A 14,874-nucleotide genomic window follows, 5' to 3' on the forward strand; every position below is an offset into this window, starting at 1 on the left:
TAGGACCAAGTGGCAGTATACCATCAGATCAAGTGGAGACATCCATTCTGTCGCTCACCTCAAGGCCCTTCTTGCAGGCTATTGGTGATCCCATAAACCAGGAACATTCCCCTCTTGGCCAGGGGCCAAAATAAACCCCTGCTCGTGAAAACCCATGGAACTATGTTGCATTCCTAACATTTGTACATTTCCCCTAGAGATGGCATATGCACAACATTCTTTCCGCTCTGGGAATATCTACATTTAACTGGACTACGTGTATGTGTGGATGCTCATGATCATGCTTTTCTAGCCTACATGTGTAGTCAATTTATACATTCGCATTCAATGCTGAGATCAATACAGGGATCCAAAGTTTTTCATTTTGCACAAAATTGTCTGCTTACACATATTTTACTTTGAAAAAAAGAAAGAAATTGGTAGTTCGTTGGCAATACATCTTTCCCCCAAATTGTATGATTTCTCAATTATTGATGAAAAAAATTGTGATTATATTGTCTTAGGTTCTTGTTTCATATAGACTTGTTATAGTAACAAATGCAGAATTTCTGTAACAAATTTATCATCAGCCAATCAGAAAGAAGGATTTCAGTAGCTTTTAACTGTTATTGCAAACTTGTTATTATAACAAGTTTTATGAAACCTGTCCCAGGTACTTCATTTAAATTTGTGTGTAAACTCATCAATAGCAAAATTAGTTGAAATATGATCCCTTGTAGATTACTTTGTTTTTTTAACATTTCACAAAAACATACCACTCTATAGTTGGAATTAGTGTAAAAACACTCTGATCTTGTTGAAACATCAGGGTCAAGTTTAGCTTCATAAAGAGTTTGCAACTATGATAACTTTGCCATTATGTCAACTACCATAACCAGAGCTCAGCAGCCAATTATGTTCAAGGTTTACACTGTACTTAGAATAATTGCAAATTTACATTAGTTTTTTATGAAATCAGCCACATGAAAATGTTTCAGCATCTCATATGACTTTTTCCCGAATTCACGGAGGTGGTTTTTAAAACCATTGGTGGAATTCATGGTTTATGCAGATTTTCCTGTATAAATTATGCTTATTTACGCGTATATTAAAAAATGTGCAATGCTGATGCGCGCTGTTGTCACAGTGTGCCAAATTGACGGCTGTTGCCATGATTAAGTACGCTTTTTTATTCATGAGTCTACTGTTTTGAATTAATGAGTCCACTTTACAGGAAATCTGCATAAACCATGGGTTCAACCTATGGTTTTAAAAACCACCTTTGTGAATTCGGACCTTCATGTTTCATTCATTTTGAATTCATGCTTCCCTTTTTGAATGAACAGGTTAATGCCACGCCCACCAAGTATGTTTACACGCGTATGCTTATTTGTTTTCTTTTGTTTTGTATTTGTCAGGATTCTGAGGGAGTCGATATCATGCTGGGTGTATGTGCCAATGGGCTTCTTATCTACAGAGATAGACTAAGAATAAACCGTTTTGCCTGGCCCAAGATCCTCAAGATATCGTATAAAAGAAACAACTTCTACATCAAAATTAGACCAGGAGAAGTAAGTCAAGTTCAGCTCTTTAAACCGATTTCAGCACTTTCAGGCTTTTGCATACTCTGTCTATACAGAAATATAGGAGCTTTTTTTTTCCAGTTATTTTCATATATGGTCATTCATACCACCTGGTGGGTGTTTCATAAAGCTGTTCGTAAGTTAAGAGCGACTTTAAGAACGACTGGTGTTCCTTTCTTGTGGTAAATGGTACACACCATTGGCGATGGTTTAGCGCGTAAGAAAGGATCACCAGTCGTTCTTAAAGTCACTCTTAACTTACAAACAGCTTTATGAAACGGCCCCCAGGATAGGGTCAAGTCCCTAATTTTCCGTTTTCTTGTTATGTGTTCTTCAGTGCCCTCAAACATCTAGTTCTGTGTTGATAAGGGACATGTACAAAATATATGAGGAGGTAATTGTGATTATGGTGAATAAGTTAAGAGAAACTTAGGTTTTCATGATACAGGCAAAGCAGATATTTACGGTAAAGCTTGGCAATCGCATTCCAAACACTGCAATCAGGCTTGATCAACAGATTATCCTCTTATAAACAGTTTTTTTTTTTGGATTTTGCTTTGCCTTTGTGTGATTTTTAAGATATTTTTCATAGTTCATTTTTTAAACCCAATTCTCATAACCCCATTTTCTCCCCATTTTTTATTTTTAGTTTGAACAATTTGAAAGTACTATTGGATTCAAGCTTGCTAATCACAGAGCAGCTAAGCGGTTGTGGAAAGTATGTGTAGAGCACCATACATTCTTCCGGTGAGTGATTCTGTATTGAGTATTCACTCTATCTATTTATGATCAGAAAATGAGTTATAAAAGAATCCAATTAAAGAAATGAAAAATCTTTGTCAAAATATTCTGGTAGAAAATGTGTAATTGCTTAAAAATTGACAAAAACAAGGCATTACAGCCAGATGTTGTGTCTCTTTCCAAGCAATGTCATTAAACTGTCCTACGTGAGCTTATACATGTGTTATTGAGCTTCAGTAGATTTCAAAGGAAGATTTGTAAACCATTTTGATCTACCATGATATAGTAGTGACAATTAGCCTCCAAGTTGATTTTAAGATTTTCTCATGAAATTACCTCAACTACTGTTCTTTAATGCAGCTTTAATGGCAACAGCCTTTAGTTAATTTTGCATGATGCATTGTCCAGAAAAAATCCATTGTAAACTCTTGCTTTCTAGCGTGGGCTTTAATATTAAAGCAACAAGAAGATCTGATTGAATTGATTTGGTAGGGAAAATTATGGGAATTCATTTATTGAATAAAATTATGATTAGATTTTATGCTGCTATTAAAAAATATTATTGTGCATGCTACCAAGGCTTCGTCATGTATCTTGTTGATAGTACATGTATTTTACTTTACTGTGGTCCAAATGCCCTTAGCTATGCCTTGGGCATGTTAGAACTGTTCTAAAGGTTTCTTGTGTTTGTAATTCTTCGTAATGCCCTTGATAATGTGTTGTACAGGTAACCTTGCCTCAGTCAAATCTACTGGGACTACAAATATCTGTTTGACTTTAATAGAAAAGATATAAAACGAAAGAAGAGAACACATTCTGCAAAATTGCAAAATTGCTTGGATGAAGGCAGATTTCTAACTCGCGAATGGTCCATTTATTGTAGATTATTGTAATCCATCTTAACCTTTGTACGTGCGTGTGTCCGTAGCCTTGTGCATGCAGAACCTCCAAAGAAGAGGCCTATCTTCTGGCTGGGATCGAAGTATCGTTACAGCGGACGAACGCAGTTCCAGACGAGACAAGCTAGCGCCCTCATTGACAGGGACAGCCCGACCGTGGAAAGAGGGAAGAGCGAGAGGCATACTAGGAGTTTAGATGGTGGTAAATATGATATGGGCTAAGAAGAAATGAAGTTGTAGAGCAATGCACCCCTTTATGTTGGTCAGTATGGTATTCTGGACTTTTCGTATTTTCTACGGGGAAACTCGCTACAACGCACCCATTCCTTTGAAAATGCATGTCAAATCACAATGGAGAGCTGAGGGGCTCTTGTCGAAAGTTGGTGGACTGTGACAGCATCGGAATCTCTTGACTCTGGACAACGACATATTTGCAATTGTACGTCCGTTGCGAATCTTCAGACGATCTGCGGTCCCAGTGCGCCAACTTTCGACAAAAGCCTCTCAGCACTCCATTGTGATTTTAATTGCATTTTCAAAGTAATCAATTCGTTGTAGAGAGTGTCTCTGAAGTTAATTCGAAAACTCTGTATAGTGAAGAAAGGGGAGAGGGATTATATGATACAGCTTCTGGGCAGTGTTTCATGAAAGGACATGTCAGACGTTTTATCTGACAAGTCCCATTTTATCCGATAGTTAACCGTAGTAACAGTGCCTCTCATCCAATCAGAATCGAGGAAAGATATCAGATCTGAAAACTTGTCAGACAAAAATGTTGATGAAATTATCCCCTGGGTGAATTTCTAATTGGTCTAATCTCACATTGTTTTGATATAGTCTCTTATAATCGATAATTTGCTAGTTTGACAAACACTTAATTGAAATAACTAGGAAATCTATTGTCCTTTAAAAATCTTTTTTTTTTAATCTCTCTTTTGCAAACAATAAATACATGGATCAGTAGCAAATTAAGACTGTCCCATCATATAAGTTATGTTGCAGCCGTGCTCTTTATTTTTACCCGTCTGAACATTGAATTATTTTTATATGACAATTTTTTTTTCAACATTAGCAATAATAAGGCCTCTAATTTAGTCTTCTTCCAAGGCCTGCTGTTGAAATTTTGTAATCATTTTTTTAATAATTTTTTTTTTGGCTGGGATGTTATCATCCATCGGTAAATGGGAAATATTACTTTATAACCTTACATTATCACTTATTAAATACCATATTAACATTATTTTTGTCAATATGTATCTTTCTTCCAATTATGCAATTCCATATTGACAGTGTCATACAGTTTAGACAGGTAAAGAATTCATGTCACTTCAAACAAATACCGAAATGTGTTTCTTTTCAAGGTTACGGATCGCCGACGCCTCGTGACCCCGATAGGGCAGATGAGGTCGTCACCCCAGACAAGGCCAGGACGCTCGAAGCACGCCCTCAGAGTGGATACGAGGCACATGTTCCATACGTTGACACAAACGAGGAGGAGAAAAAGGTAGATATCACAAGAAAGTCAGTGTTGGTAGATCTTAGCCATAAGAGTAGACTATAGATAATAGTATCAACAGGTTATTTAGCAGTTGATAGTAATTACTATGCACTGGTGATATATGTAATGTAGAATAAAAGTGATTATCTTTAAGCATTAGCATGAGATATTTGTATTAAGTATAAATGCAACTTTGATAAAAATAAATAACATAAGGATAGGAATTCGAAGAAGATAACCTCAGATTGTAGTCTCAATTCAGGTTCCTTTATTTTTTACCAAATACAAAGTCAACAATCTTGCCGCTGTGTGAATTTGTTTAATGCTGATGATATTGTATTTTCCTTATCAGTAGGAGCACATTATATAAAACAATAAAAATAAATAAGATGGGGGAAAAGGATGGTAGTTGATCATTCCCACAACTTTGTAATTTTGCCTGAACTTTCCCCATCCACTTTTTAAAAGTGATATAAGCAGTTTGATGCCATTGGCTGCTAAATTGACCAAGTAAAATAGGATTGGGCTTATATCACACCTAGTGATCACTGCTGATGATGCACTTTTCATTCAAATTAATGCCTATTTCATTGATCTTGGCAAGCGTGGGGAGCTTTTCATGAAATCTATATATGTTATAAGCTACTGAAATCCTTGCATCTTATTGGCTGAGAGTGATTTAGTCAGTGAAATTGCTTACAAACCAATAGTTCAATGCTCCCTTTTGCCCTTGAACAAAAATCATACTTTTACTCTCATAAAAAATAATAAAATAATAAAGTGACATTTCCCTCAAAGATATTGATATTTAAGGTATGCTAGGGTAATGAATTATAGAATAAGAATGAATAATTCTGGTTGGTTTAAACACATACTTTTGATGAATTTGATGCTGTTGTCAGATGGTGAATCGTATCATTGCTTCTTCAGTAATCAAACAGTGCACCTTGTATTGCCTATAGTACTGTATCAAAAAGCGATGTAATCTTGCAAGTTTAGTACGGCCGCTGGTCAGCTTTTATTAGACTATATATCCCATGCATCCAGCATGCGTATATATATTCAAGTATATTGATGAATGAATTGTATATTTCAGACAGAAATAGGATTGTGTTATGGGAAAGTAATTCAATATTCCTGAGTTGTAGCATTAGAAATTCTTTTTTATGATATACATAAATACCCCAGGTCTTCCTCCCAACCTTATGTTACGCTTTATGGTATTATTTTGAATACAAACAAATCTCTCTCTTAAGAAAAACAACAAACCAGTAAGATACTACCTAAGGCAATTGTTCCCAAAAAAATATGAATCTGATAAAGCTACAACACTAAAAAGGAAACAAAAATCTTTGTTGGTAAGATACTCCTTGGGAAAATTAAAATTGGGGCAATTAAGATTAATGGAACACACATCCAAAGAAGTATCAAGATATTTAAGAAATGCTCCGCTAGGGCCCCTTTTATAGAAGAGAAAAGAGAGAGTTTTCACAAAACAAGTAGTCATTGAGTTTCAACGAGTATCCTTATAAGCTACCCAAGTCCCCGCATCTGATTGGTTCAGACCAGATTGGTGAGAGAAAATACCAAACAGATGCTTCATCATGAATCACTCCTGTATTGTCACGTAAGCTTCTATTCCTTGTTTTGTTTATACAGTGTATACATGATTTATATAGGCACCAGGGAAAATATTATTTTGGGGGGGGGGGCTCAGCTCAAATTCACCCCCCCAAAAAAAAAAAAGTATCCTAGAGAGCCTTGGAAAACTAATATACATGTAAGAGCCCCTGAAATTCCTGTAAGGTCCATTGTGCACTGCAATACAATGAAGCAAAATTGGGCTGGTGAACCCCAAAAATAGTCCATTAGGAAAAAAAAATCACTGATAGGCAATGTATGCTACAGAGAAACTTAATCAGCTCCCTCACTATTGCGTCTTTAGTGACATTATTGGTATTACTCAGGCATATTGATTGAATGTTCACTTGAAGGTGCATGTTATAATCACATCTTATTATGTGTGTACACCATGGCATGAAGTCGTCAAATAGGGTGTGACAAATATATATCCTGTGTCTTTTGTGATTTATACTTAATGGATGAAAAGAAATACAGATATTGATATGCACAGTTAAAAAAAATCATAATCCAGAACAAATGAAAACACAATGAATATATAAAAAATATTAAAAAAATCACCAGGAATAGAATGAAATTGAAAAAAACAATGGGATAAAAATTATTTAGTAAATATTGTGAAAATACTCTGCAACCAGCAGATTTTTCAATAATTTAGAAAAAGAAATCAGTCCGTTACGGAGGAAAATATTTTTAAGCCTGACAATTTCAAGATTTTTTTTGCAATTGAATACCTGTAGTTAACAATGAAGCATTTTGAAAAAATTCAGTTTTCCGACAGTATTAATTGGAGCTCTTAAGTAGCCACTTTCGTATCGTTCATTAAAGTACAAAAACCTAGGATGTAGATATTTGTAGTTATAACTTTTGTTAAGCTTAACAGTTCACTTTACCTTCTGCATTTTGGAATATTTTCTGATTGAGAATAATATTGCCTGTTTAGTGACTTCCAAAAGTAGCATACATGTACAGTAGATACAACATAAGTACAAGCAAGAATTTTTGCATGCTGTTTGCTGCTCCAGTTCATAAATATAACTTGTTGGAATGGAGAAGTGGATACTTAGACAAATATTGCATCTTGCTGTGGAATGATATTTGAATGGTCAATTAGACTAATACTCTACTTAAAAAAAGAAAGAAATGAGTGAATATCTGTAGATTATGAATTTTTTTTTGGCGTAGGATGGATTCTGAAAATTTGTCACACCCTGTATATTATATAGCATTAGTCTGCCAGTGATTGGGTAGATTAGGCAAATGAGCAATGTTTTCTTCTTCTCTCAATCAATTTCAAAACATCCCTGGCCAACTATTCTTTTCCTCCTTTCACTTATCTCCTCCTCTCCCTTCTCTCTTTTGCTCTCTCCATCGCCACCACTCTCACAAACACATCATTCCTCCCCCCCCCCTCACCATTGCAATTCACTCGTGGAGAAATCACAGCGACTCGATTCCGAGGACAGCAGTCGCGATGCGGTATGTGCTAGGGAACAACGATCTGTGTTGCATTGACTCAGAGCCCATGTTTTGTCTCGAATATTTTCAGGGAAAGTCAGTCTCGCGATTAAAACCGATTTAAAGTTTCTATTTAAAAAAATGCAATTTACATATCTCATTTGGTATGTGAAATGTATCTAAATTCTTTGAGATAGCTGTAAAATACACACATTCTTCTTCTTGACTTCCAGCCCCCTCCCCCAAAAACTTGACATCTTGGATACTGTATAAACCCAATATCTGTATTCTATTGTTGTCTGTTATGAACAATCAAAGACAGTTTGGATTTTTATGCTATTACAGTGAGGATTTAAATCATAGCATAGCAGAGTAAAAAGATGGCATTTCATAAAGATCCCGCATTGCCGGTACTTGTTCTGCGGATAAATGTTTCATGCAAATTGATAGGAATATATTCTTCAAAATCACAACACATGGGCTTCTGTTTTAATACACGTTTCCAATCCGTCGATGCATGGACAATCCGCTGATCATTTTTTTCTTCAAGTTGTTCTCAGTTTATGATTTAATCTCGTCTCTTGAGAGGCAATTCATCCTGTACATGATTTCTTTTCCATCAATCGAAGCATGAGTTTTGTGTGTTTCTTTTCTCACAGTGATTGCAGTGCTAATTGATTAACACAATTATTTATTACAAGTGAATTTCATTTCAGTTGTCTTCTATTGCTTTTGAAACAAAAAATCTATTCTGGATTCGTCTACGTTTTTTTTTTTAACATACTGTAATGCACACTAATTAATTTCAACCTTGATGTAATGATATCGTTGTAAATAACTTTGAGATGTCACAAAGTGAATGCTTTCTGTCATTAAAAGTGATGCATTCTGAGTCCTTTCACAGCATAAATGACTCTCGACTAAAAAAAAATCTTCAACTGCCACTACTATATACATAGGTAGTCAATTAAAAAAGGAGGAAAAATTGGTGAATACATCTCACTAGGGAGCTTTGCAAATTAGGAAGAATGTTTTTTACAATCACCGTGATTATTATGCTAAAATATACATGTACATGCACTTTGCAAAACTATAGAATGAGAAGGTCAAATGGAAAAGAAGATGTATCTCTTTTGATTAAAAATAGGCAGATTTCAGCTATATGGCCATGAAGATATACAATTGTAAGCAAATATATTATTGTGCAAAATACCATTTGAGGGATATAGATTTAAGTGTTTATCAAATTTAAGAATCTAAAAGTAGATCAATATATTTGGGTACATGTAATTGCCAAACAATTTTGTCTACCTCTTGAAAATTAATATTTTCCCTTTTGTAAAGGGGTAATTGGTTGAATTATAGTTTTTACAGCCAATGATTCATAGTGAACAATTGATATCTAGAACCAATTGTAACGAAAATGGAAATTACCTTAAAGGTCATGTCCACCCCAGGAAAATGCCGACTTGAATAAATAGAGAAAATCAAACTAGCATAGTGCTGAAAATTTCATCAAAATCAGATGAAAAATAAGAATGTTATGACATTTAAAAGTTTCACTTATTTTTCACAAAGCAGTGATATGCACAACTAGGTGAGTCAGTCAATGATGTCCATCACTCACTTTTTCTTTTTTGTTGTTGTTTGAATTATACAATATTTCATTTTTTATAGATTTGACAATAAGGACCAACTTGACTGAACCATATAGTATTAAACAATGCTAATTCCACATGTTCTGGGAGGAGTTAATCGTTATATCACTTGACAATGAGGAGAAAATTAGAATAATTCATATTTCATATAATAAAATACAAAAGAAATAGTGAGTGGATGATTTCATAGTCTCCTCATTTGCATACCAGCCAGGATGTGCATATAAAAGTTTTGTGAAATTTAGCGAAACTTTAAAATGTCATAACTTTCTTATTTTACATCCGATTTTGATGAAATTTTCAGTGTTATGCTTGTTGGATTTTTCTCTTTTTATTCAAATCAACTTTTTGTTTGGGTGGACTTGTCCTTTAAGTTTGTTCAACCCTTTCTTTTCATTCATTTATTAGAAATATCTTCAGATGTGCTTCTTTTTCTATTTAATCTAATTTGCCTTTGATGCATTTGCTTTTTTAAGTTTAAAGATAATTTTCTCTCAAAAGAATGCCTTTTCCAATCATATTTCAATTGTTGTGCGAGTTTTCTATATCCAGTATTTCATTTATTCAAAATCATATACATTTCAGTTAATTGAGTTTGAGAAAAAAATATTAGATGGCATCTCATTAAAAGTAATAACTGAAAGAGAAAAGCAATACTGCATTTAAAGTATATTTTGATAGCCTGAGATAAGTTTGTTTATTCCACTGGAGAAATTAGATTCTTATAATGTCATGATAAATTTGGGATAAACAGAAATTTCCCACTTCCTTTCATTTTCGATACTTCAGGTCCTTAGTTTTATTCTAGAATTGGGAAATTCACCCAGTCGAACCCAACTCTTCTCTCGAAAATAAAATAAGCAAGTTTAATTTTCATGCTGCTATTAAAATGTTCCAGTCTGTTTTTCCAAGAAATATATATGTATTTAATCTTTACCACTCTTTTCTTGCTTCCCATTTGATCCCCTCTCGTTTTTTTTTTTTAAAACACCCCCATGAACATAATGTAATGGTCTGCTTGGGCTATTCCATTGTAATGGCAGGATTTGGACTTGACCTCCGATGAGGGAGATTACGACGCAGAAACCCAACAAGTGCGCAACATCAAGCTCTCTTATTTCTCGGTCTGTTGATTAACTTGCATCGTTCATGGCTAACACACGCTCTGAATTCAGTCTTTCAGATTTTGATTTTGAAGTCCCATTTTTGTTCCATTCCCTAACCCCATTCTACCCCCCATTCCAACCCCCCTCCAGGTCAATCCTTCTAATCCCTTTCACAGTTCCCATCTCTCTGTCCGTCTGTCTTATCTTCCTCCGTCTCTTCTTCTTCAAACGTACAATGTGGTCTTGTCTTTTTCTATCTCACTGTCTTTATTATTTTCTAAAGTAATTATTGTGGTCTCACTTGTATTATACGTGTATTATCATCAGCTTTTGAGCAAGCGGAAAAAGTACAGTATATAAATAGTGACATACTCGCCAATCGTGACAGAGTGACAAGAATTGCATACAGTATTTACAATTCTTATGATTTCACCTGGCTTTGAGCGTAACATGTATTTCATCTTTAGCACGTTTCTTTGTCAGAAAAATTAGATTGTACATTTCTTAAATGTTTATTTATTTCATCACTTCAATGGAGGATAGACAAATATTTGTTCTATTGTAGTAATCCAGATCCAAAAACACAAATTTGTGCTTCATGTGATCCATGTCTGTTTCTGTATGTGATTGTTAATTTTAGGGAGATCCAATTCATGGGCTAGACTTAGCCACGTTATAAACCTTATTGATAATCGGTACCAAAGCTTACGTGAACTTCTCACCAATTCCTCTTTTTCTATCAGTGATATATGTGTACTAGAAACCCATCTTGCAAATGTATATGTACACATTTTGTAAACCTGGTATTTACACGTGTTGTAGTTCTCCCGAAGTTTGTGTCACTTGAAGGCAAATACTAGTATTCCAAGCTCTTGTTTTTACTTGAACCTTGGTTTATTTATTAATTTATTTCAATTCTGGTAGTCAGATGATATACAGTACAAGAAGTATTAATTAAAGCTCTTGTTATGCCATTATACATGTAGTTAGTACTTAACATGATACTATTTTTTTGGAATTAAGAATTCTTTTTGGTTCATTGACACAAAACAATAACGGAAGTCTTGATAATGTAAGGAATATTTCCAGGAAAAGATAGAGATGTCATTTTTAGGTGACTACATGTAATTTTATATGGTTTGAATAAAGATTCAAATAAAAGATTTAAACGAAGATTTAAGACAAATGAGAGTACAGAATATTAGCTGTACAGATTTTTGTTCTTCCAGTTTTCTATCGACCCTCCTCCTCCTCCTCCCCCATCTGACCATCATTCCTATTGTTTTATCCATGAACTCTATATGTTTTGCATCCTCTAGTAAAATCGTCAATGTATCCTCTTGTCCTTTTGTTAATTCCTTTATCACTTGGGGTTCCGGTCGGCATGACAGTTGCATGGATGATCTCTGTTGATGTTTTGCCAATTTAAAGATTATGATTTTGCCTTGATAAAGTCTGATCATGTCAAATTATTTAGCCTTTCCCTTATTTGTTGGAGATGTTAGTAAAATTATAGCTATTGTGACTTACAAATGTATATCTTGTCTGCCCTATGCCTTGACATATCCAATGTCAATTTTTTGTAAACCATTTCCCTCGTTTGTTGATGTTAGTTGAAAAGATGACTAATAGACCTTATGCATGTGACGTCATATTCTCATAGCGCCTTTCGTCAGAGGCTATACCAATATCTGTAAACAGAGAGTTGTCAGAAATGCGCCAGCTGCAGATCATCAACGCATGCAAGACAATGGCATCAGCCTCTAAGATGGCGGCGCCGTGACGTCAATGCATCAGTTCTATATGGCTTTTATTGTATGCATTGTATTTTCATATCATTCCCATTTCTTAGCTTTCTTGACTAAGATTGATCTGAAAGTAAATGAGATTGCTCTCAACCTGAATTTTCTTTCATGTAGGGTCACTGTGGTTGATTTTAGTATACTAGTTTTGTATTGCAGTGACATTTGTGTCATGTTTTCAGTGAATATGCTTCACCCCAACTGTATTTATAGTGAAAAAAATTGTTACCCCTGACTGCATTATATTCTGATCTCTTCTATTACATACTTTGCAATTATTTGAAATAAGCATGTATTCCTGGTGTACAGTATTCCAATTCTAGCATGTCAAATATATGATATGTTGTGTTTACACCCATTATTTTGTTGTTTTCTTGTTAATAAACTTTAACAGAGTCTTTAGCAGAAATTGACTCTAAAGAATGAAATGCATGTAGTTTACTCCTAGTGAATTCCTAGCGTTGGTATTTAGATGGGGCCTAAAAATATGTTGTTTCTGTCATAAGCCTCCAAACGGAAAGTTGGGTCAGTCGGTTGTTTTTTTAATACCTTCACTGCTGCGCTGCACAAAGAAGATCAAGGATGGGATGATTTACTTATACAGTCAACAGTCAATATCTAATTAATAAAAATTCATATTAAATTGGGGTGTTTTTCCGAGCCACTGAATACAAATTTGAGCAAACTCTTGGCCCAAATCCAATGGATCCTCATAAAAACATTGCATTTGTATATTTTAGGCCTGCCAAAAAAAAAAAAAAAAAGTAGACCCACGCCCATTGCATTTCTGCGATGGGCGTTGGGATGTATTTTATTTAATGAACTAGTAAGTCTAACCCTACAATAAATTTGTTTTATCCATTCAGAGGTCAGCTGATAACATGGCAACCAGCCAGCCAGAGGGAGGGGTAGGCGAGGGAGAGAACCCTGAAGAGGGCGGGCCTACCTTCCAGAAAGAAGTTACCACAGTAACCACTACCAAGACAACCACGTATACAGTTGAGAGAACAGGGGATCAGGTAAATAATAAGAGGTGTTTTTTTCTTTTGTTTTAATTCTTGGCAGATTTTGATGCAAACACCCAATTTTCAGTGGTAAATGAGAGGGATAGTGGCTGATATTTTTTGTTGATTTTGGTGTGAAGAAGTGTGGATTTTTGATAGAGTATGTTGTTTGAAAACTTGAATTTGACCGGGTACTGAGCCACTTTGCTCGTGACAGTTACCACAATTGCCAGGTACCTCAATAGAATGTTTTAAATAGAATGTTTTAATGCAATGAGACCCTGCTCATCTAAATACATCTTTCATTATCTAGAAAATCTGAAATACTTGTAACAACCAAAAATATTTTTTATAACCTATGCCCTATTAGAGTATGGTGGGAGAGTAGCCTTAGAGGATACATGTATGTGCAAATGGGATACAACTGTTTAGGTGCATGTAGATGTGTCTTTTTATGTTTGGTATCTCTTGGTATCTGTCCAGTGTCTTCTTAGTATTAAAGTCACTGTACCTATTATACATTTTGTGTGAAGTGGGGAGTAATAATTTACAAGTCAACTGGTTAGTTTTTAAAAAGAATTAAATGTCCGTTTTTACTGTACATGCACTTGTTTGGAGCTCAAAAATGATTTGAGAACAAGTTGTAACATATTCAACTTAAAAGTCTTAATTTGTACATGTATGATATATCGTCTGTTTTGTATCCATGTATAGAGATTAACCTAGTTCTTTCTTCCTATTTTCTTAGTAGCCAAGTGCTTATCTCCTTCATCTTTTAAGATCTTTATATGTTAAGTGTTGTATCTTGTGGATCTATTTTCTGTAGAACGCTGAGCCGGTTAAGGAGACAACGTTTGGAGAAGAGGATGAGGTAATCATCAAACACTAACTATGCTTCTATTCATTACATCATCTAACAATTAACCATCTTTTACCATCAGTTTTCTCCCTCATTTCCCTCATATTTACGTTTACGCGAAAGCCCACTTTCAGAGTTATTTCTCATCATTTTTGTTTCGTTTAGTTGATGATTCAGTATGCAATTTTTGTTTGTGGTGTTGGATTGAGAAAGGCACACAGCTGCAAATTTCGTTTTTTTTTTTTTTTTTGGTTTTTCATAAAGTGTTATTTTTCATCTGACAATTACATTTTTTTTCTTTTCATGCTCTTTTAATAATGTTTTGTTACAAAGGAAGATGGTGATGTGCGTAAGTGTAATGTTGACAGAGTCTATTGGTACAATTGTGTGCTTGTTTGCATAGTTGGGATGAGAACAGGTGGAAGAGGGGAAGGGGAATGGTGACGGGAGGGGAGGGTGGGGAGGGAGGGATGGGGAGAGAGAAAGAGAGAGAGAGAGAGAGACAGGGGGTGTTGCAAAAAAATATTTGCGTTCAATTGCAAATATTCTGTTCCAATTTTACAATTGATTGATCACATTTAACTATAGCAAATCAGATTACACTCCTTGTTTCATGGAGCAGATTAGCAGTCAATCGCAAATTTGC

General features: G+C 34.8%; 1 protein-coding gene across 11 annotated transcripts in view; it reads left to right on the top strand.

Moving 5' to 3' along the window:
• Positions 1-14,874, top strand: part of LOC129280146 (protein 4.1-like) — an 82,284-nt gene that overhangs the window by 44,707 nt on the left and 22,703 nt on the right. For 5 of the 11 annotated variants that reach the window (XM_064112307.1, XM_064112310.1, XM_064112316.1 and 2 more), the window contains 6 exons: positions 1,398-1,550; positions 2,212-2,309; positions 3,232-3,404; positions 4,564-4,706; positions 13,232-13,384; positions 14,196-14,240. In XM_064112307.1, the coding sequence (XP_063968377.1) occupies positions 1,398-1,550; positions 2,212-2,309; positions 3,232-3,404; positions 4,564-4,706; positions 13,232-13,384; positions 14,196-14,240 (765 nt within the window). Of the gene's footprint in view, positions 1-1,397; positions 1,551-2,211; positions 2,310-3,231; positions 3,405-4,563; positions 4,707-10,500; positions 10,582-13,231; positions 13,385-14,195; positions 14,241-14,874 lie in introns of all 11 variants that reach the window. The other 6 variants (XM_064112312.1, XM_064112308.1, XM_064112311.1 and 3 more) reach the window with 4 other exon arrangements.

This window comes from Lytechinus pictus, chromosome 17 (assembly GCF_037042905.1).
Source record: "Lytechinus pictus isolate F3 Inbred chromosome 17, Lp3.0, whole genome shotgun sequence".
Lineage (NCBI taxonomy): Eukaryota > Metazoa > Echinodermata > Echinoidea > Temnopleuroida > Toxopneustidae > Lytechinus > Lytechinus pictus.